Below are 24,997 nucleotides of genomic sequence, written 5' to 3'. Positions count from 1 at the left end.
ACTTCACGTTTGCCCCTGGTGTAATTTATTCACGATTGATGTAAAGTGGCGGTCTCAAACGCCAGTCCTCCAGGGACAGTGTAAAGCAACCTTTGGATGTCTCTCTGCATCAGCACACCTGGCTCCAATAGTAGCTCATTAATAGAACTCTGTAGAGCTTGACTGCATGCTAGTGAGGCAGTTTTGCCATTTAATTCAAGTGTGTAGGACAAGAGACGCATCTGAAAGTTGCAGGAGCCTTTGATGTACATCTATTACGGCTAAACAGATGAACCTACCGCACTGCCCAACCAACGTGAGCATGGCACAAAATGGGCCGTGTTGGGTCCAATGTTTATCATAAGTGTGTGAAACAGTGTTGTTATAATTCTGGCATAGTACCGTTGTTATGACACACTTTGCGCCTTTGAGATTCAATACTTTCATAAGTGAGTAATAGCAATACTATGTACTTTTTTTAGTTTTGTTATCCTTAGCTTACCATTAGTGGGTTTATTAGTACTGGCGTGTCAGTGGTTGCAGTAGTAGTACTGGTAGTAGTTGTAGTAGAAAATATATTTGGGATAACACAGATTCACAGACCCAGCTAGTTTAATTCCCAAGAATCATTTGCCAGCCACTCTGGTCTGATGTGGATGCTGTGTCGGCATTATTTATTTTTCCTTATTTTAGCAAATGCTATATTTTCTGCAATATATTTTCAATAAACAAAGTGTGACAGTGCTGATTTCCCTACAGTCATATTACACATAAGGTAAAATTGGTTCAAACTGCTGGAGTAATGCACTTCCAGTCTCCTAGTAATTTGAGCTCAACGTCACCCTAGTCCAGAAAAACTCACACACACACGCACACCCCCACACACACACGCACACACACACGCATACATGCAGCCTTACAAATATTCACAATAACCTTTTCCCGACGGCACGCAGAGCAAGTCAGCATGATGTGTCCAATTTGACCACAGGGTAACTTTAAATCTGCTTACCTAATCCTAAATGAACTTTGCTTTTACATGGCAGGGAAAATAAAATAAAATAAAAACAATTGAATATTGCTTAAATGCATTTTAATATATCAACTACTCAATCTACAGTCAGTTGGATGTCATGCAATTTGGCACTTTCCAGTTTTTTTTTTGGTTTAAAGAGATCTGCAGAGCACTGGAATTCAACTGCTTTGACAATACTGAGACAGTAAGAAAAATAATGCAGAACAAAAGAAATGTATGCAAAGATGTCAAAATTCTCACAGAAACATAAAAATAGAACGCCCCCCCGAAAAATCTATTTAGACAATTTTTAAGCAAAACAAAAATCAACTTAGGGTTCAGTTACACTTTAATGTATTTACTTTCATTATTTTTTTCTGATTTGAAACAATCAAATGTGACACAAAAGAAAAAGAAAAATAGAGATAAACCGTAAATGGTAATATTGTTTCTCACATGCCTCAGAAGGGAATAAACTGATTGGCTATTTGTTAATGAAACAAGGGAAGACAGATGACTTAGATGTCACCACAAAAGAATGATGAGCTACTGGAATTACAAAGCTGTCATTGTACGTGTTCACCTATTTTTGACTTTGACAGCTGTCTACCATGATGTAAAATCCATTAATTACCTGACATTAGGTGATGGGACTGTCTTCGTGCAAATACCGAGCATCAGAGATTTTGTGTTTGAGACATAGGAAAATTGTACATATGTGCATTCTGCTTTTCAGACATCATGCGCGTCGCTGGTCATGTATCTCAACACCATGTAGGGATTCAGCAGGGAAGGAATAAATCAAAGAGTAAGTTAAAAAAAAGAAAAAAGTTAAATAATCTTTAAAGGAAAACTGAAAAGAACTTTAAAGAGAGAGTTCAAGAAGGCTTGAAAATGTTCAGAGGTAAATGGGTCTGCGCATTCTGCTGAGGGGATTTAACTCAATGGGTAAGGAACTGCCTCTCGCTGTGGGAGGATCTCGTCATGGGACCCCTCCCTGGTGTCTGCTGGCCCTCACCAGGTGCATTTCCTCCTATGGAAGTGGGCCATGACCAGCGCGATTTGTACGCACCCCCAGTCCAATGCGCCAGCCATAGACCTAGCTTAATCCATCTTTTCTATTACCGATGCTGGTGCTTAAAAAACATCCTGGTTGGCTGTGACTCTGTGTACGTTGAACCTGCAGACAGAGTCAACGTAGCCATGTGCAGGAGAATTGGATAAGGAGACACAACAACATGGGTGATCTTCTGGTCACAAAGGCTGAGATGTAGGGCTGGAAGGAAGTTAGCGACTTCTGAGTTGTTGATGCCGAGGGCGACGTCAGGATCCCTGACCTAGTCTGCGAGAAATATGTTACAGTGCTTGTCCTTGATGTGGCCATTCACTATGAACTGGATACACACACCAGTTCAAGCTGCACCAGAAAAAGTGACTTCCTACCAACTAGTGGCAGGTCAGAAAAGGCTGGAGGCTGTAGTGTGAAGGTCACAGGTTTCCCTGAGGGAGCGTGGGGTAAGTGGCCATCAAGTAACACCACAGTGCTAAATGAGTTAGGAAATCCTGCAGATCACTGGTACTTGAGATTAACCGTGTGCATCTGACCAAATAGGTCTATCTATGCGTCATACTGAAATAATAACCAATTCTGTTCCAACAGGTTGGTGGTAAGCAGAAAAGGAGAGAGCGTGGATAAGGTCTGTCCCAACTGGAGAGACAGCAAGTTCAAATTGTGGCAGTGGCAGCTATAGTGGCCACCATGCTGGGGTTTCTGAAACATATGTAACGGCTTTTGTGGCATATGCCACTGCGTCCGTGACATATGCCACGACTTTTGTAACAGATGGCGCAGCTTCTGTGTAATTTCCGTCACAAAAGCCGTGGCATCGGTCACACAAACTGTCACCGGAGCTGCACCAAAACAGTGGCGGCTGTATGTGTAGAGGTTCATGCAGTAAAATGACCTGCTACTAAGGTCAAGAAGGAGACCCAGAAACCTTGTTCCTGCAACATATATGTGTCCCACATTGTTCTTCTCTCAAAGATGTCTCTGTCTTCATAAGAGATGTGAGCATCTGTGCAGGTGTTGTTGTAGCGACTCCTCACAGCAACAAAATAGACTCAGAATAAAAAGACCCATCTCCTTCAAGGTCTGGGGAATATGAGGTTGACGGAAATAAAATATGAATTCAACCTCTCAAAGGAACTAAACACAATACTAAAAAGGTACATACAGTAGAGGACATAAATAGACCAAAAAGTGGATGCACAAGCCATGGGGGTGAAAGTTCAAGAGGTGAGATGCCCTCCATAGAAAGATTTAGCAAAAGGTTTGAACACAAAAGCCTCCAGTCTTTTCATGAAAAAACTGCTGCAGCAGCATGTAAGATACTTGATGGTAAGGAGCCTCAAAATCTCGATAAGAGATGTTCAGGAAACACACAAGAATGGGAAGGTACTTCTAAATTCAAACTTCAGTAACCTCCATAGAGTGGGTAAGACCTTTCTCAGCTGCCCCATCTTGGCAGAAGAGGTACAAACAATCACAAAAAATGTTTAAGCAAAGCAGATGGCAATAAAGAGCAGACTTATTAAGACAGGAGATAAAGAGAATGAAACTTGCCAATTACTATAATGCCATTCAATGTAACAGCAAATTGCCTAGTTGTCTGAAGCGGTTGGCGACCCATTACCTTGAGATCAAATGTACTAAAAAAGCCTCTTTAACATTATTATTAACTACCTAAGTGACACTTCTCTAACTCATTTTTTCTAAAACAGTATCGTGAAAGGGCAAGCTGAAAGGCAAAAAGAATTAAATAAAGTTTTGATTTGTTAAATCAACAGTTGCCATCCTGTCTCTTCCTTGATGTTAAAGACTGAGCAGTATCAAACTGCTTAGTTTCAATTATAGTTAAATGCAGAATTCATTTATTTGCTCCTGAGTTTATTGTTAAAGTCACGGTGGATGATTAGAATAATAATGTTTTGTAAGAAATAACCCGTTTTAACATGTTTTGACTGCCCTGCTTCGCCTTTCAGCTTTGATAGAAAACGTCGGCAAACTCTTGCTCATTTCAGAGAGAAAAGTGAATCAAAGCAAGAAAAATGACACGAGCACTCACTGTGGTTTTCATTGACCGAGTGCCTGCCTTTGACGTGGTCTCGCACAAACACACCGATGCAGTCTCGCGTGGGGACGAGCTCTTTAGAGGACTCGTCTCGGTCTCCTACGACACCAGCAGTTCCACAGCAACAGGCGAAACTGAGAAAATCTTTGTGAAAGTGGGAGTGAAACAAGGTGACCCACTTTCTCTCCTCAAACAAACTCGACTTCCCAGGAAAACAAACCAGAGTCTGATTAAAGCCGACAAAACGTGAATTGTACCAGAGAAGGGAGTGGAAGCATAAGCTGTGACGTTCATAAGGTCTGAAAGTTATGAAACAAGACCGCAAAGATCAGCAGAACTTTTCCCGAAAAGCACTTATGGCCGGCTTGGTCGTCCTCTTTGACTTTGCCCAGAGAAGGATGTTCCTTTTTAACTATCATGACCTCATCGTTGCCTTATGGAAGCCCGAGCAGCACCAACAGTAGTGACAGTGCGTTGAGGGCCCAGTGCCTACGTTGCTGTGGGCAAAATAACAGCAAATGAGATGTGACAGCTGAAAGAGAAAACAGGCCCAGCTGATGGGGCTTAAGTGAACACTGGGTACCATGTGAATCAGTATTTCTCATGGTAACTGCAAAGAGGTTACTCTTGCAAATATTAGTTTTATCTAATGGATTCCATGTGTGTACACTAGTCGTGTACATAAATCTGTATTTATGACTGCGTGACGAGGTAGAGCGCGAGCAAAATCTCAGGTATTACTGTCCACAAATGACTGTTATTTGAATAAAAACAGATAAATAAATCAGTGGGTTTTACAGTCACCTTTAAAGCTCGTCTGTTTGCTAAAGATCTGAGCTCTCCTTTTGATTTACAGGAGTGAGCTGATGGAGGAGGAGGAGGTTGGAGGTCTTACTGAAATTGTTGTTTCATCAATAAATAATGACAGAACTCTAATGGCCGTGCTGCGCCTCTGATCTATGATCAAACAGAAAGCACTGTTCTCCTCTCAGACTACAAATATAGCCACACACGATGCATCATACATACACGTGCTCCAACACGCACGCGCGCATGTGCACGCCAACACACACACACACACGCACACACACACACAGTGGCGAAGAGGACAAACACTCCTGCCAAACCTAACGCAGCAATTTCATGTTGCATTATTTCTCTAAATGATAGCTTCCACAGTTCCACAGCCACTGCTATTGTTCCTCTTGCTACTTCACGGTCTTTAACTTGCTGAAACACTCTCATGTCCCTACTCTGGTCGGTTTTATAGCACTTAGGAGTGAGCTGAGCGTGGAAAATTCTTCCTTGGGAAAAGCAGTACACCACGCAATTCGAACTTTTTTAAGACCCATCTCAGTGAATATGTCTCATACTTAAAATGTTTGAAGAAAAGTGGTAAAACGTTTTTTTTCTTACAAATCATTCTAATCATTAACCATGACCTTAACCCTTTCATGCATAGTGGTCACTATAGTGGACAGCTGTCTAAAAGCCATTTTCTTGTGCTTTTTGTGGATTTTTATGTTATAAGTGCACACAGACCACTGAAGTGGACACTAATGCATCATAAAATACATTATCAAATGCTGGCCATCAGCTGCAAATGCAAGAATTTACTTTTTGTGAAATCCAATATGGCCGACAGACAAAAAAGCACACCAACCGACCCGGTCCCTTTTTCTACTGTAGATGACGATAAAATGTAAAAAGCCCTACAGACCAATACTACTGATGTATGTTTCAAATAACAACTTTGTATTTGGAGAAAATTACCATTGATCATCTAAAAAAAATACAAATTTTACAAAACCTTTTTTCTACCTTTCTGTTTTATGCCTTAAGAAAATCAAAGAAAAATTTTGGAAAAAAAATCCTGACACAAAGGATCATAATTCATGAAAGGGTTAAGATAAATAAATGAAACTGTCAAAGTGAAAGCAACATATCCCATCCTGATGCACCTAATCTGACACCCTTGATCCAAATGGAAATCCGCTACGCACATCCAAACAAATTAAATCAAAATTGTCACATTCATACACCTTAGCACAGTTTTGTACTTCTTAGTGGAAGTTAAACCGGGATTCGACTAGAATAAAACGGCGCGGCGATACAACATCTCATCAGCTGTGATGACTCAGCCGTTTCTCCACAGTTGTATTTTTTTGTACGAAATACACGGACACTGAGCTGAGATACTGTTTGAAAAAAATAAAAAATCACCAGCAGTGTGCACACAAGTTATTTCAAATTATGTCAGTGTCAGTAGTGCCAGGACATGTTTGCTGTGTCACCCAGCATCAGGTGAAAAGATCATGTAGGAGGAGACCTGCCCATCAAGAGAGACGGTTGAAACAAACGGTTACTGTATCTAGAATGACTTACACACACACGCACACACACAGAGAACGTGGAAAACAATGTTCCTGTTTGGCAGAACTACTTTTCTTATATGACAAGAGATTAGTTACTATGGAGTGAGATAGTAAGAAAGAGAGGAAATGAGTCTCTTATGTAACAGCTGGCAACCAAAAGATGTGACAGGACCAAGTAAAAAATCGACTTTGTTTCTTTACATTTACACACACTTAGCATGTTTGTCACTATGCCAGAATGCGTGGCAACACAGGAAACAGTTTGACAGCAACTTAAGCAACTTTGGCACTTGCACACAATGCTTCATTTTTATGTTTAATAGAGACATTAACCCTCCTATTATGTTGCGGGTCAAATTGACCCGTTTCAAAGTTTAAAAATATTTTAAAAATAGTTGCAAGTATTTTTATTGCATGAAACTTTTTCTATTTGTCTTAATAGGTGAACTCTACATATAAATTGAAAATTTATTCATTTTACACATTTGCAGCCCCCCCTGCGTCTACTTGTTACATCGATACTGTTCGGGTCAATTTGACCCGGCAGTCAAGTTAAAGTGCAAAAAAAGATTAAAAATGTCCAATTCTGTTTGTTTCCTTACAGCTATGAACCTTATTTCACAACACACACACAAACACAACACAACACACCACATACACACACACATACACACACATGCAGACACACAAACCCACTTTCTCCCTGCTCTCTTTACTTCACAATGAACTGCGAGAAAGCAGGTGTTCATACAACTTTTGACGGGAACCTATTCTGTTCCCGTGGGTAAACTCCACCCACACTGAGTGGACACTCAGTAGAAGTGGAGGGGAACATAAATACTCTCTGCATGACTCATTTATCTTGATTTTAATTGGCGGGTCAATTTGACCCGGAACAGTATGTGTGTCTCAAGTTCAATTATAAAGATCACCCTTTGAAAAAAAAAAATTAAATGTAATATAAAAAAATTTACCAAAGATCACTTTCAAGGAAATTATTGTTTTTTGTGTCTAGGTTTTTTTCAGTGGACATAAAAAATGTAAATCCCATTTTTTATGTCCAAATGAGTAATTGAGTAAGTTGTCATCATTAATCCTTAATTTCTGAGAAATAAAAAACATAATTGCACAAATTTTGATTGAGATGGTTAGTATTAGAGTTAATAATCAGATAAAAAAATGTTTTGGAGGAATTTTTTGGTTCCTGACACTATTGCATGATAAAACACTCCCCGGGTCAAATTGACCCACGAACATTATTGCTATACCTCAGAAACGAACATAACAGGAGTGTTAAGCCATCTTCACGACAAACTAAATAGCTTTTCAGCACATACTGCTATTGGACATTTATTTTTACATCACAGCGTCACACAATTAGGATCAGGGGTTTAATTTATGCTCATCCATTTCCATCAGAGCAAGGTAAGGCTAAGACAGTCCTACTTAAAGCACGCTCCTTTCCCGGCTAACCTCTCCTCCTTCCTTCTAGTCATATCTAGTTGCTCTCAGTCTCTCACGAACTTCTCACGCTCCCCCATGACTTGGCTCTAATCAGTCCGTCTGTCTCGCTTCTTGTAGCACTCGGCTCCAAGTTTCGTGCCAATACTGCTAACTCTTTCTTACCCTATTTTCACCTCGCTGCCTCTATCTGAATAACAGCATTGCTGCTAACGTGGCACTCACGGAGCAGTTCTTCAGTTCTTCCTTTTTGCTGAACCGTGGTGATCTGATTGTAGGAATCGTTCAGTAAAAGAAGAAAAGTAATGTTGTTTTCCATGAACATGACGTGTGGTGATGGTATCAGTGTAGCAACCTAAGTGACCTAGGCTGATTTAGGTTGTTTTATTCATGCCGTAGTGTCTCATGTTTTTCATCTATTCAGTGGCTCTTCTTTCGGCACAGACTGTATTAAACTCTACTTCCTTTGCACTTAGCTTCTTTTTCCCTGAATACATTTCTTGCTGCTTTTCTGTGGCCAATTCAAGAAGCAGAATTTTATTTCATTTTCTTTCTTCTTTTCCTCAGAGAAGGTTGTTTTTCTTTTCTTCTTTTTTTTTTTTTACCTATCACTTTTTTGACACGACTGTTAGCACAAAAGAAACTTCTATCAGTGCTTCTGTTTTCATATTTCATCTTCATGATTCTAAACACTACTCTCGTAAAAAGAAGTCAGCTGTGGGAGCGACGGATTTGAGGGATCGTTTTAGTGTAAAACTAATTGGATATCGGGTCTGTTGGCCAGTCTCAATAGTACCTATAATAATCCCAAACTGTAGGACAAAGCTTTTCATCTCGATAATGAATCGGAGAGAGGCTCTTCAGAAAACTGTCGGAAGTATGAGATTTTTTCATCTCACTGCAGCTTCCTCTGTTTCTGCTAATCGTCATTGTGCGGCGGAACAGAGTAAATGAAATAAAAGCGATAAATATCTCCATTGCAGTTTGTTCTTGGTTTTGTCTATATTGAAGAGTCGTACTGCTTGGGGATTGGATAATACCAACACTATCAGAAGACCTAATAGTTTTTGAAGGAGAATATCACAGATTCATTTTCTCTTTCAGTAACAGAGAGCATGAACTCTGAAACTCATGGGATGGGGACACATAGAAATGGGAGTGTGTGGCGTGACACAAGGTTGCAAAGATGATAACACCAAAACAAATAATATTACATCTTATTTAGGCACCTTTGGAGAAGCTCAAATGTGCAGTATAAAGATTTTCAGAAAATTGTCACATTCTGACTCCTTTGCATTGATTTGGCTTAAGGCTCTGACTTTCTCCTTCAACCAAAAACCTCATGACAGTATGTCAGCAGTTTGAGTTTGAGCTGACCATGCTTGAGACTAAAATGCTAGAAGTCTGAGGTATTTATCCCCCTTGAAACTTTCCCTACAGAAATAAATCAACACGTTCAATGAATGGTTGATTATGGTATATTTAGTATCCGTGAACATCTTGTAATTTCGGGACTATACAGATGTCAAGACCCAAAAAGCAAAATAACGGATTTTTGTCAGAAACAGACATACGGTAAAATCCAAGACCGTGATCTTTTTTGATGGTGTTTTTTATTTATTTTTTATATATATTTTAATGCGAGACATTATTTTTATTAATTGGTTTCCTTTCCAGTATGGCGACTCACATTTTATTGTTCAATTGTAAAGCGTGCAAGAAGATAAAAGTTATATTTAAAGTTCTCAATCAAACATATTCTTATAAAAAAGAAAAGATTTTGCCAGTGGTTTGATCATCTACAACAGTTACAGCTGCCACCTCCTGAGGCCTTTTTTCAGCTCCAAAATTGCACAATTATATTTACAGAATTATTACATTCATAAGAAAAAAAGAATAATTTAGAGCAGTTAAAAGTAGAGCACAGCATTGCTGGAGTTATGACTGGATGAAATTACTCGGGTTATGGGTCCCAGCTGAGCAACAAGAAAAATCACAGCAATTTCCGCAGCACACAGCCCTGCTACACTGCTAAACGCCAGCATATAAAAACTAAAACCACATATTACAATAGTAACTTATTTGTAAGAAATTCATATCATCGTGTGCTGAAGGAAATCATCCTCATAATCAGAGGGTTTTCTAAGAAAAGGCAAACAAACGTTGCCTGATCCAACAGAAACAATCTGTAGACTTTTAAAGGCCAAACCTTCATCCATCTATGAAATCAAACATTGTGTAAATCAAACAGTCACAAGCTGCTACTCAGAGTTGTTCATGAGGGACATTTAGCCACAGACTACATGCAGGTCAACACTATTTCACTGTTGCTCCACTGCTTGCTTTAAAACAAGGCCTGTATCAATTTGGGTATTTAAAAAGGAGAACAAAATGTTGTTTAGAGCAATAATGTCATTATCCAATGAGACTCGATGCCGTTTGATTATTCTCCTGACTCTTTTGCCTTAACTCGTCTAAAGAGCACTTTGTCCCGGTCAGATTTTGGTAAAAAAAAATATCTTCTCTTCATCTCCGGATTACAGCCCCAGTGGGGAACACTGAAACATCCGCAAGCTTACAAATACTTTCATGACGATTGGCAGAAGTGTGTTTTGGTCGCAAGGTTGCAAAAACCTTGGGTGATACTTCAGAACTGAGAAAACCTGTAACAGGTGAATATTATGTAGGACTAAACCAGAACTTATTTTCCACAGTTAAGGAGCAGATTTTAAATCTCTTCCTGGCTTTCCATGCTGGTTTAAACCTTTTTGTCCTAGTGTCCTCACTATTCTCTGTTCTTTTACACATAACTTATTTTATACAATAATTTGCTTTGATGACAACTGGTTTAATTTCAGGTCTGTAGCCTAAACATTTTAGGCTACTATTGTGTATTTGAAATATGTTTGCTGCTGTATGAATCATGTTAATAGAACATATTTCTCCATGTCCCTTGAAAGTTTAAACACTATTTATTGTTGTGCTTTTGTAAAATTTCAAAACCGTACAGAGTCCATGGGGAACATCTCCTTTGCTAGTTGAGATTTTTAATTACATGGTTGTGGTTTCCTAGGACTGAAAGTCACACAGAGCCTAAAAAGTATTACACCTGTTACCCTTCAAACTGCTTTCACCAAATCGATCGTGTTGCTCATGATCGATTGGCGAAAGCAGTGAAAACGTTAAAATATTCAAGGGACTGAAAACTTTTCGTAGGCACTATAGATTCTTGTCACTAGAATCTGGTGGGATTTTTCATCCTTCCCATCGTGAGCCAAGGTTTCTGATTTACATCCAGCAGCAGGTTATCAGCCATTGCAGTTTTTCATGAAATCCCCACCTGAATCCACCCACTACAGCATAAATTTACACTTTTACACCTGAGGGGACTTCTTAAAACTCCTCCGTCAGAGGAAAAGGGGAGAGACAGAGAGAGAGAGAGAGAGAGAGAGAGAGAGAGAGAGAGAGAGAGAGAGAGAACCAGGGTCTGGATGTGATGAAAGTTTTAGTTGGCAGTGATGATACCTTTTCAGATCAGACTTTTATGGGACTGTTATTTCAAAGACTGCCTTGCTAAAAGGTTAATAAAATATCCCGCCTTTCCTTGCTGGAGAAAGACAGCAGGCGGGCTGGAATGCCGTCTTCCAACAGATGAAGTCATTTGAAAACCGGGTCATGTATTTACTCAACTGATCTTGGTCTCATATTAATACTAATTCAATTATCTGAGATATGTAGATATGACACAAAAATGCAAGGAAATAACTGAAGAAATATTTATAAGTGGGTAAATGCTTTTTGTTTTCAAAGCACTAAAACTCAAATAAAAAAACACATAAATTCCACTTCTGTGTAAAAGTTGTGGTTTGACTTCCCCTGGTGAAGAATAATTTAAAACCAAAGCGTGTGCAGAGATCAATATGTTATCCTCGAGAGAAACCGCACGATGCCAGAGCTCACAGGTGGATTTGGGGGTGATGGTCAGGCACGACGTGTGCTTGTAGCAGCCGTTGTGAGGGATGGACAAATGTGTGCTTTTTCTCTCTGCTTAGACTTGGTTGGCTGATTGCGATTCAGTCAGCTAGTTAGGAGATGAATGTGGCGCTTTTTGCAATAGATAAAGAGATTTAGCTAATTGTCACCATCTGTCGGTCTGTTTATTGCCTGGCCAAGAGAAAAAAAAATCCTCACCAAAACCAAAGCCTTCTTCAGCAAACTCAAAAGATGTCCAATAGGCAAAGGTCCTGCGGCAAGTGATGGCTCCAGAACCACTCTGTAATGAGTCCAATGTGTCCTGGATTTGTTATCCTGGAATATACTTGTGCCATCAGAGTCCAATCTTTTCACTGAAATATAATTGCCCGTGATGTAATTATCCAATAGCTGTCCATATATTTCCAAACAAGACGACCCGTCGAACGTCGGCATGTTTCTAAACGGTGGAAAAGGAACCGACAAATTTCCAGAAACTAACACATTTCCCACTGATATGTGTAGATTTCAAATAAAAGTAACATTCTGACCACTCAGTCCGAAGAGCCTCTGTTGCTGCTGGAGGATGGTGTAAGAAATTATGTGGGTTAATAAACCTAACAGGTGAACATTTTGACTCATCTACTTGTTGCCTAGAGCAACACTGATGTGACGAAACAAAACGTATGGTGGATTTATTTTATTGTTACAACCAAAACATAACCTTTTTTTTGTACTTTTTGGGCCACATTTATCAAGCATTTTTAAAACTTCTCTTTTATTTCCCCTTACAAACTTTTCTTATCCGTCTGTGCTTTATTTTCACCCTTTAACATACTCGCCATTTAGTTTGCCATAACAGCTTCGCAACTCATTTCTGCATTTCTGAGTCTTTTCCATACTTTTGTTTCATACAGACTAACTGTGGATTCTTTCAAGCTCCCTATTGTATGGTGCATTTCTCTAGATGTACATGTAAAGAGAAATTTCTGGTAGCAGTAAATGGTGAGATTAAAAGCTTTCTAAGAAACTGGAGGCTACAAAGACATCCGATACATTTCTCAAAAATGTAAGAATCAGCAAATGGATAAACGTACTGTACATGCTTCTTTCACTGTATTTCTTTGGCTGGTCACATAAATACATCCCCTGTAGATTTTTTGTTAGCATTACACTAAGCAAAACAAAACATACACACGTACGCATAAATAAAAAGATTAAAGCAAAACATTTCCCAGACAGCATTATGATGTTGGACATAGATTTAGATGTCGTTTGAAAGATTCCGGATTTCACATTGATTTCAGAGGAATCAAGACATTAAGTAGCAGTCTACATTGATTAACTGATCATTGCTGATACTGATGAAGTCAGACTTATTGACAGTTTTCTCCTCTACAGGATTCAGGGGTTGGTTAAATGACAAGGAGTAAAAACATCAACAAAGATGAAGTCGGAACAGACCATTAAACCTGCAGTCTGAAACTTTTTTTCATATATGTGTGTGTGTGTGCGTGTGTGTGTGTGTGCATGTGTGTGCGTGTGTGTAAAACTGTTAACAAGGTGTGATAGTATAATATGAGTTAGGAAATCCGGAAAAAAAAACACAAAACACAATCAGTTTCTCTTACTTCTCCCACTGTTCCTATTGCCACCTGCAGAAAAACACCGCTCAGTCAGAAACAACCAATCAGAGCCAGGATGAGGGTCTGACACTGTCATTCACCCACGTGTATGTGCTGCTCACACCCTCCTCCTTTCCCCTCTGCTATGCTACAGCTGAATCGACGAAGTCAGCCATAAATGCTCAGGCTAGTTAGCATGGCCACTGATGATGGAGGATAAACCGTTTTCCTGTAACCGTAAGTTGCCAGTATGTGGGCATTCTGTTCGTCTAACATGATCCATTACTTTGTAAGATTTTTTAAATACATAGTTGCTGACTGTCCCAGTCCAAATATGACACGTTCGAGTTAAATTAGTCACGTCTGTGATCCGATCATGAAGGTCGGAGGAAGCTGCACACATCTGTTCTTCATGGCTTCGGATTTTCCACAGCAGTAAATGAGGGTTTGAAATGAAATACCACAAATACCACAGGAATGGAAGCAGAGAGAGCTGGTGGATTTCATCATTCGTGGTGCCAGGTCCTTAACCACTGCTGAATGATTTGAACGGTTCAACACCATGTCAGTGGTGAGTGTTTAAGATTTTGCTTGTTTTTATTACTTCTGTATTGCCTTTTATGTTAGTACAAGCTAAAAATTAAAAAAAAAGAGAAAATTGGCCCATGGTTTCACCATCGGTGAAAATCAAACATTTGGGCCAGATATGCGATGAGTCAACCATAACCTCCTCTGTATACCGGAGTATTCAAGCGTTAAATCTGAGTTCCAGTGTCTCACAACTCAAACTTGTCCCAAAAGGGCCATTTAAAAAGAGCCTCATTCCCTATTAGAGCAACAAATCTACCACGGAACGGCTGAGAAACAACAGGACCGAGCTGCCTTTAAAGTGCACGCTTTAATCTGATTGAATTGCTTTGGCTGGACCGAAACAGACCCACGGCTAAAAGAATTCATCAAAACCTCGATAGCAGAAGTAACTTTGCAAAGAGAGAGGGTTGGAATCTCAACAAAGACGTGAGGAACTGATGAGGTCATACAGAAGACAATTAGTTCAAGTTATTGCACCTGATGGCAGTTTCACAAGCTATTGATTTATGGGAGGAATTAGTTTTTTCCGCACAGTTTCTGCATTGTGGCTTCATTTGGGATTATTTCAGTTCCCTTATGGGAAGCCATTCCTCTTGAATTGAACAGCCAGATAAGATAACGGTGTCAGTTATCACTGCTTATGAAATCACGTAGAAGGTCAAATTAACCCGTCTCTGACCCTCAGCAAAGCCGGTGCATCACCATCGCGCCGTTACAACGGCTGGCTGCCATAAATCAGTTTGATTTACTGTTCAACTGGTAAATCATTAAACGGAGGACAATTTTAATCTGAACATAAACCAACAACACAGTCAGGACAGAGCGATACTGTTTTCCAGCGGCTTTCACAGCCAATAGAATTTGGGTGTTGCAATCCCTCGCAGCAGCCCCATAACACTACGCTTCATTGTTCCTTCATGTCAGTGGTTTGCTTATCCAATAACGACTGTAAGTCTGAAACTCTCATTTAGTCACAAATGTTCACTGGGGGGTTGAAGTACTCACACCAACGGACAGCATGTCTATAGAAATGGACGACTTCTGATGAATGTTAGCCTCTGTCCCGTCTTCCCACGATGCTTTACAACCGAATCAGACACTGGAGTCACTGGAAACAATAACTCCAGTGTCTGGGATCTACAGTTGATTATGTGTCATTAAAATGGTTATTTAATAGTAGTTTTAGAATTATTTTGTGACAATGTGTTCGGCAGATAAACAGACCTCTTCACAGGCGTTGCTCAAATCGCATCCTGGGCCCTATACCAAACGCCTCGTCGACATTTTTTTTTTTTTTACATTTTCCAATGTTAAAATCACAAACATAATGTATGTCGACTGAAGACAAAGTAGCACAATACTGCATTTTTCTTTTTTCACAACCACTAATCTGAAAAATGTAGGGTGCATTTGTATTGAACCCCCTTGAGTTGAGTCACCACCACCTTTCAGTGCAGTTAGAGCAATTAGTATTTTGGGGTGTCACAGATGTAAAAAAAAAAAAAAAAAAGTTAAAGAAGTTAAATAATTAATTTGATCAGATCTTGCTGATTTAAAAAAAAAGGCTGATTTGTCCTGTTCCGATCCAGTTCCTTCTTTTGAAGGAGACTGGGACTTCATCAGCATTCTTCCCTATGAAGGAAAAACAGGCTTTCTGTTCAGGTCCCCAAACATATGAAATATTACTCTACATTTTTGGTATGTTGAATTCTTTACTAAACAGCAAATTTCTGCTTACGGCTTCCAAGCTCAGCATTAAAACCTGGCCTCAGCGTTCCCTGCTGAACAAGCAGGGGAGGAAGAGATGTTACAATTTCCAGGGGAGCTGAAGAGAGTGGCAAAAAAGACAGACTGCTTGGACTGCAGCGTGAGAAAAAGAGTTTTCATTTTTGCTTATTTTACGTCTTCATTTCTATGGCAAAACACAATTAAACATGTTTCAGTGTCGCGCAATCTTGTCATTTTCAATAATCACCATCATTTTGCTCAGCTTCAGTCATGACCAAACAGACTGCAAAGCAGTGGAGGCAACAGAAATATATATATATATATATATATATATATATATATATATATATATATATATATATATATATATATATATATATATATATATATATATATATATATATATATATATATATATATATATTCCCTTTGTATCAAATACTATTTAATAAAAATAACACTATTTATTAGTTACAAGCATAAGTTAAGTCATGTTTAAAGCAAAACTGCCCAAATGACAAAGTTTAGACAAAACAGAACTTACTTGTTCATAGTAGATTTTTGTTTTCTACGTCTGCTGTCCTTAATTATGAGGTTGTCTTTATTAAAAAAAATATATTTTCACATAATTAAACTCTGTCATTTTTCACAGCTGAAACGGAGCCACATTCTGCCGTGTTCATTAGCGATTCTCTTCTTCTGCTGCTCAGCAGAAAGATAATTGTTCTTCTTATTGGCGCTAAATTAAATAACAAGTCAACAGAGCCATTCTCTTTGATGTTCTGCTGAAACAAGGGCTTCTTACAAGGTACTTTGTGTGAAACGGTGTCAAAATATGCACACTTCTCAGCATTTTTTATTTTATTTTTTTGCAAAATGACAAGGCTTATGCTTATCAAAAACACTTCAATTACACTTCACTAACACTAATGGAATTGGCAAAAATGGAAGCTGAGGTTCACATTTCAAGTGAGCCCTACTTTCACCGTCTTCACAGAAAGACTCTCACCTTAAAAGCGAACCGAGTCATTTGAAAAACGAATTCTGCTCTTTAGTTTAGTGAGTGTATTTGACACTGTGGAATTTCCATAAAAATAAAAAATAAATCTCAGGTTCAAAAGTCTTTAGCATTCAGCCTTCGTAGGAATGTCATCAAAAAAAAAAGAAAGAAATGATTCAGTCATTTAAATAATCTTTGTAAGTAAAGCTACTTTCCACCAAAACGTTTTCACACCCTTTGAATTTATGTCACATTTTGTTACGCTATGGTTGTATTATTAGCATTCATATTATTAGCATCATATGTGACAGACCAACACAAAGGAAAAGGAAAAATGTCTTTAAAAATTTTAACTACTACATATCGTTTGGACATTATTCAAATTCATTCCCCATATGGTTTCATCAGGGACAGAAAAAGACTGTCAGAGTAGATGGGAGACTGCAAAAGACTTGAGGATGAGGTGGACGGTCCATCTTCCAAAAACACTGTAGAACTGTAATCACACACCCAAAGCTGCAACAGAATGGTTTATATCGAAGCATATTCATATGTTGGGATGGTCTAGTCAAAGTCCGGTGTGTGTTAGGAGTTGGCAACTGATATTCACAGAGGTTCTCCATCCACCTGACTAAGCTTGGACATTTTGTAAAGAGAAATTTCAATCTGTAGCTTGAAGACGTTCTCTTCATGGGGTATGCTTTTCAGATTACTCAGATGTAAGACATCTCTTTTACGTTGGTCTGGAATAAAATGCACTGACGTCTGTCTGTATGCCACAGAATATTGATATTTCCTTTAGTCAAATCTGACTTGTGTCTGTTTATTTATTTCCGTATTGGTTAGCACAAGTTAATTAATCAATTTTAAATTAGTGAGGAACATTCAGTAGTGTCCCTAGCTTACATAAGGTGAAGATATGCTAAATTTATGGAGCACTTTTCTAGTCATACCAACCACTTAAAGCACTTTACACTAGAGCCACATTCACCCAGCTGCACTCACAATCATGCACAGATTCACACTCCAACACACAGATGAGTAACTAATTCAGAATCAAGTGCCTTGCCTAAGGGCACATCAACTTTTGGCACGAGCCAGAATCAGACTCACAACTTTTGAAATGCAAAACAACTACTATTCCTTCAGTTTGGCAACTAACAGAGGCCCTTTTATTTTAATACAAAACACCTTCTCTCATTCAAAAATCTTTGCAACACAAAAACAGATCCAATTTATGCCAAGAAATATAGCATATGCATAACTTTAGGTAAACATGTAGACACATTCGAAGTCAATTGCATACATTTTAGCTTAGCTGAAATGACTAATAATACCCTTCCTGCACCTTTACTGTTATTTAAGTAGTTTTTCTACCAACGGTCTGAGCAAGATGAATATATTAATGCATAACTTCCAAAGAAAAAAGAACAAAAAATATTTGGAAATTACAGTGTTTGTATGTGCTACAGCACCTCAAGCACCGACCAAATGCACCAAGAAGGCAAACGACCTTGTCACCAAGAGTACAACACCTGGTGTCTTCCAGGTGGCTCTCACCCAGCACCAGCAGGTATGCAGCAATTGCTCAGTCAGTAGAAGAGAGACGAACTGCAGCGCGAGGCACCAGGTGTGAAAGTAAAACATGGCCAGGGTGTGTGCGTGTGCGTGTGTGAATGTGACACAAAGTGAACAGAGAAAATGTCTCGTGTAAAAGAGCTGATTTAATCCCAGTTCATGCTCGGTGTGAGCCTTGGAGAGATTTTGCTTCCCGTTACCCAGCAGCCTGGACGACATCACCATAATCATGCGTACGCCGAGAATTAGAATCAACGGAGGAAGAACGAGTCCGATCTGATTGAAGTGGCACAATTATAGATATACGGCATATAGACTCATACAGCGTTGAGCAAAGACAAAATGACCCCCAAATTAATGGTGGCATGTTGACAAAACAAAGATTTATGTTTTATGTTCTAAGTATAAAGCTTTTTTGCCAACAATATCTTTATTGATACTGTGGTAACAGAGCACTTTGTTGTACAAACAGAAACATATTGTTATTACAAAAAAGTTTTTATATAATAATATATAGCTAAAAAAATTTTCTTTTGCCTTGGTGGCAGCTTTACTCTGACATAGAAACCATTGTGACGGAATAGAAATACTGAAGAACAATCAATCATGTTGGCATGCTGGGTACCACCTCCACAAAACTCCACCCGGAGGTTCCTGGTGAAGGGGGAGGGGTGGATTGTCGTGGAAAAACTGGAATGGTTCACCCAGAATCAGAATGGTTAATCACACACTTGACAGCTAGATAGAGGTCACATTTTACATTCCAGTGAGGCCTAGTAGTAGTGCCGTGTAGGTTGACAATAGTTGTGGCAGCCCTGATGTGTTGACTGATTTCAACATCCAACCACTGTTACATCTTCATGCCCCATATTCTGGACTAAACCATTTCTACTGCTGCAGAAATTACATGGTGCACAATTTTTGAACGTCAAGTTCAAGGTCAACAAAAATAAAGAAAAGGAAAAAAAGGAAAACCTATATAAACATGAGCATTTTTGGCAAATACCAACCAGGTTATCCAACCTTTACTGTCTATCTGGTTTGGTAGGAGCGCCTGGCTTCCAGGGTTTTCTGAGAAGTAGGTGGTGTCACCTTAACACCTGCCCTCTAGAGATTGATCTTATTGATCTTTTTGTTATTTCTGCTGAGAGGTTCCTCAGTCCAACAGTATGAAATCTGTTGCTCTCTGCACTGTTTGTTTTCTGTTGCTCTTCAGTACCTTGAACAAAATTTCCAGTGATCATTTCTAATCCAATTTCTTTTTTTTTTTTTTATTTCTTTAATTTTTTTTATTTTTGCTTTAACTAAATTACTCCCACAGTCTTTACGCTCATTTCAATGTTAATGGAAAATCCAGAATGCACAGGCTAAGCAGCACGCTTAGGCCTACAATGAGAAGTAGGTGGTGTCATTAATTGTTTGAATAATTATATGTAAAAGGACACAAGAAGCCAACAAAAAGTTTCCTAATGTCTGCCATGTTTGGCTTCTTGAAGAAATTAAATAAATAAATAAAAGACATATGAATCTCATCTGCACACAATCTCCATTACTGCAGTCGGGCTCTTTTACTAAGAGCTCAGTGTCACGCATTACAAATGACAGAAACATTCTTTCACTGCAGCACCCATGTTGAATATCTTCAGTATGCGCCTATGGTAAAGAGTGAAACTTTCTTCGCCTCCGTCTGTTGAAGAAGCAACATCAGAGTCAGAGACTCAACAAGCCCTGAAGTAACTGAAGTTCGCTGAAAGAATCCTTCCATTCTTTTCAGAATACCAAGTACTTTAACTTACACCAACCTCCAAATGTGAAATCAGCATTCTGAGCCTGAGACATTGGACTCACTTCAGACAATTAGAAAAAAACACAAGAAAGACAATGGTCTAAGTATGAAATACAGCAGTAAGCTACAGTGTGTCCACAGCAGGCCTGGGACAGACTGACAGAAGCAAGGCGTGAATCGCTGCCTCCTGACCGGGGTTTGACCCGGCAACCCGAGAGTTACAGGGTAAACCTCGACCTCCTGAGCCAACATCACCTCAGACGTTCCGTTCCTCCTCAAGTCCTGAACTAGGGACTAGAGCGCCGCTCAATGGTCCAGACTCCTGTTTTCAGACGAAAGACAATTCTGCATTTCATGTGGAAATCAAGATCCCAGAGTCTGGAGGAAGAGCGGAGAGGAACAGAACCCACAATGCCTGAAGAAGACTGTGGAGTTTCCACAAAGTACTGATTTCGGGGTGCCGTGTCATCTCATTGTCTTTACCAAATTCCACAGTCAATGCAGCCCTGGAGATGCTGATTTCATTTTCTAGCAGGATTTGACACCTTGACCCACGTTATTCCTGTTGTTGATTGGCCAGCAAAACCCTCCGACCTGAACTCCATAGAAAAAAATCCATGCAGTGTTGTCAAGAGGAAGATGAGAGACACCAGACCCAACAATACAGACGACCTGCAGGTTGCTGTCAAAGCAACCCAGATTTCCAGTACACCCACAGAGAACTATAAGCTGCATTAATGCCATAATTCACACAAAAGGAGCCCTGACCAAATATTGAGTTTGCAGAAATGAAAATACTTTTCAGAAGCCTGATAAATCCTTTTTCTATTGATTTTATGTGATTTACAACATTTTCTGAGACACTGAACTCTGGGAGTCTCCTTTTTTTAATCATCTGCAAGCCATAATAATAATAATAATTATAATTAAAAGTACCTGAGTAACATATGAGTTTCACTTTCTACAAATGACAATATAGAACTTTTTCTTGATAGTTGAATTCTTTTGAGATGTACCTGTATTTTACCAACATCTACCTAACAGATTTTACATTAAAGACCCCGTATGAAAAAACAAAAACACAACATTGATGATGTTTGGGGTTGCATTGAGATACATCGGGTTCCTTGATGCAGGATAGAGGTAAAAGTTCCTTAAGACATTTGCGCAGGAGAGCCTAGGTAGCAAAGACCTGGTGGTTTATTATCATGGTAGCAGCGTAGCACCATCCTGTATAATTCAGGCAGAGCAGTGGCCACATGTCCAAGACAAGGAAAAGATTCTGCTTTGAAGCAGGCCTGGCAAAATTAGCCTCAAGCGTATGCTACCTCGTCATGCTAATTGTGCCAGACTAGCGTTATGCAGTTATTCCAGGTTGCAGCAAGGGATGTAGTGCAATCATTATACTGTAGCTAAAGCTACATACTTATTGCAGATACACCATTTTGTTCTCACTGTCTGTCATTCAGTCTGGCAGTTTCATGTTTTTTATCATTTAGAATTATTGATTCATCAAATTCTAGGATTAATTAACTTTCTTCAGACTGAAAAGTTCACACATTTCCTTAGTGTTTTGGTAGAGTTTGCCTCGAAAGACTTGGGATGAATATTTCAGGTATTTTCTCACAAGCTTCAAACAATAACTTGCTGAATTTTTGGTCCGTTCCTCAAATGGTGGAACTCAGTCGAGTTTGTAGGTTTTCCTACTCACACACACCTTTTTATTTCTGTCCACAAATGCTTCGTCGGACTATCAAAGCTTTGATGGCTTCTCCTAAACAAGGACTTTATTGTCCTCAAGCTGCTTTGAAACTGATTTGGTGGTATAATTAAAGTAATTTGTATTGAACCAATATTTTACCAGTAGAAAGAAAAAAAAATCTCCTTTCATGTCCATTTGTGGCCAAGACGTCCTGTCTTGAGGTGTTGCCTCTGTATTCCCACATTTTCGTTCCTTGGGGATGCAATTTGTTCTGTAAAGTGCACCAGTCTCTCCTGTAGCAAAACACTTACAGCATGAAGACGACACAGTCAGGATGGCGTTGTCATGCCTACAAGCTTTTCTTTCTCCTGCAACTAAACCTCTAAATTTAAAAATCATTTTTCTTTTGACATTTTGCAGTTAATGCCAAACAATTGGAAAAAAAAACAACAAACCAAAACAAAAGAGCAATTTTTTTTCCCACATTTAAATTTAGACCATCATAAGGAGATACTGCTGACATGCAAAAATGCTCGAAAAGTGCAGAACACTGTCTTGGGTAGGCTTAAAATAGTAGGTAAAAACCCAAAACGTCAAGCATTAACAGTGTAGAAGCATCTTTATTCTTCCAGGCTCACTGCAAGCTAGTAATGTTCTGAAAGGTCCTGCAGGCTAAGAGAGTTTTTCACCGGATCTTCATCGCTGTGAGGACACTGTCGGAGCACGCAACTGCTTAGCGACTTGTTTTCACACGCAAACTCTGTATAATGACAAGAAAATTGGGTGCAGTTCCATTTTTTGCGCAACAGCTCACAAACATACATAAAGTCCTCTGAAGGGTTCTTGATAATGATTCAAATAAAACTTGACAAATATGAATTTGCGTCCATTTGACTCAAGCATCAGAGCAAAAACAACAAGCAAATCTTGGACTCGTGTTACATCAGCTTAAATTAGCTTTTCTACGAATGTGTTCAACAACTGCTATTTTATTTCTATTCAATTTTTCCAAGCTTGGCTTGTTGTAAGGTGATATAGAGTTAGCGCCTCGAGTGGGGAACAAACATTTAGGTTGGTAAAATGTTCCAGTTTAACTCAGTTGAGTAAAAAAAAAATGTATATTTGAAACATTTTTAAAGATTTATTGATCTGAAAATTTTCTGGTAAATGTTGCTTTTAAGTGTGACAATTACTGTATATTCATTGGTGATGGTGAGCTGCGCTGTGCTGTTAGCCTGCGTTCATTCTTGCCTCAGAGCCATGGTACCAGCACCAACCGTCATCTTCATATAGACTGAAAAAGCCGGGGATGAGGCAGAGGAAACTTTCTCTTTGCACTGAAATAGAATCCATTTGACAACTCGGCCAACACTGCACGTTTCGGCAAACTCAAGAGTCAACTTTGTTTTCCAACTTTCCGAGGAGAAGCCTCACAAATATCAGTGACACAAAGCTTATAGGCAAGAGTGTAGAGATTACGAAGCCATGCATCAACAGTGCACTTCTGTGTGCATCTAAAAGGAGCTGGATATCTAGAGAGAAGAGGGGGGGGGTGGAAAAAAGGATGTAAACACGCACAAAGAGCAGGAAAAAAGAAGAAGAGGTCTTACCTGGAAACACAAGGACAGCAAACACCCATGGCAGGATGATGAAACATACTGAGTTACACATGCTTCCCAAACAGTGCTGATTGTGATCTGCCCGTTTGTTTTAAAGAGGCTCTTTTTGTATCTTCGCCACAGTGGGGCTTTTAGATGTCTGCCCACTTTTCTATCTCTTTTTTTTTTGGTCTCGCAGCCTATTCTCTAGCTGTCAGCGCGCACAGCGTCTCATCCCCACTTGGAGGCAAGTGAAGATTTATGCAATCCAGCGCAAGTCGCAGCTGCGGAGAAACAGACGATTCCTCACGCGGCGTTCAGGCTCCCTCTTTGCTCCGAACTACAGCACACAGAGGGACCAGCATTCTGCAGGATTCGGGGCAGAGCAGGGGGAGGGCAGCCTGTGCTCAATTCAGATTGGCTGACGGTTCTGCCGTACTCTCAAGAACAGTCCCAGCTCTGTTTTATTTTGTGTCCTTTTATTTCGCTGGCTGCTTTGACTCAACCCTTCTTTTGTTTTTGCCCCTAAAACAGAGCAGAATGGACGGATTAATGCAATCGCTGCACACTGATTTTTCCCCTGAAGTACTTTTTGTACAATATTCTCGTTGTTGTTGTTTTCACTAGCAATCAGAGAGATGCTCAGAGAAACTTTTTCCCACTGGTTGCAATGGGGTACCTAACTTTACCAACATAAGATGTTGGTAAAAGTAAGTCTGTCAGTGCAGACCAATGCACACGTTGTGTGTGAATGTCCCAGTGAGGTAATCCCACACAGAAAGGGACATCAGCAAGGACATGCCCTGCTCAGATCTACTGGCACTTCACTAATGTGAGAAACAAACACCAGAGATGTTTGGGTGCCAAACCAGGAAGAACAGGAGTGTTAGAGGTCAGAGTTGGGACTTTGAATTCAGGGACAACGACAGGTAGCGAGAGAGAGAGAGACAGACAGAGAGAGAGAGAGAGAGTTGGCAGACATTATGGAGAGAAGGAATGTAGATGTTGTATGTGTGCAGAAGACCAGATGGAAGGGAACGGTGTTTCAAAGTGTTTTACCAAAGCAACAGATAAATAAGAGGAACAGAGTGGAGATTTTGCTTAGAAGACAAAAATATTGGTTGTACAATATTTTTGTACAACCAAAAAGCGGGGGGCGGGGGGAAAGGGTAAATGGGTAAGAGTGGAAGTCAAAACAGGGTGATTATTTCCTTTGTTGCCCTGCAAGAGGCAAGGGATTGTGAAGTAGTAGCTGGGGAGAGTATAACAAAACCAGAGTTATCGAGCTGTTATAGTTGCAAACTGCTTAATTACCCTCTGTCTCTTTTTTGTGCATTTTCTTATTGTTGTTAAACATCATACACATCAACATGGAAATCAGCCACTTGGCTATAATCTCATGTAGTTGCATGTAAATGTGAATTAGTATGTAATGTCACATTTTTAAAAACAACTA

General features: G+C 39.4%; 1 protein-coding gene across 2 annotated transcripts in view; it reads right to left on the bottom strand.

Moving 5' to 3' along the window:
• opcml (opioid binding protein/cell adhesion molecule-like) overlaps positions 1–23,906 on the bottom strand; it is a 285,958-nt gene extending 262,052 nt beyond the window's left edge. For both annotated transcript variants that reach the window (XM_081615739.1, XM_081615740.1), the window contains exon 1: positions 23,554–23,906. In XM_081615739.1, the coding sequence (XP_081471865.1) occupies positions 23,554–23,614 (61 nt within the window). In that variant the 5' untranslated portion in view covers positions 23,615–23,906. The remainder of the gene's footprint in view (positions 1–23,553) is intronic.
• Positions 23,907–24,997: the final 1,091 nt, after the last annotated feature.

The sequence above is a fragment of the Poecilia reticulata genome, chromosome 14 (genome assembly GCF_904066995.2).
Source record: "Poecilia reticulata chromosome 14, P_reticulata-male-v2, whole genome shotgun sequence".
Lineage (NCBI taxonomy): Eukaryota > Metazoa > Chordata > Actinopteri > Cyprinodontiformes > Poeciliidae > Poecilia > Poecilia reticulata.
This window is presented reverse-complemented; position numbering and strand designations above follow the sequence as displayed.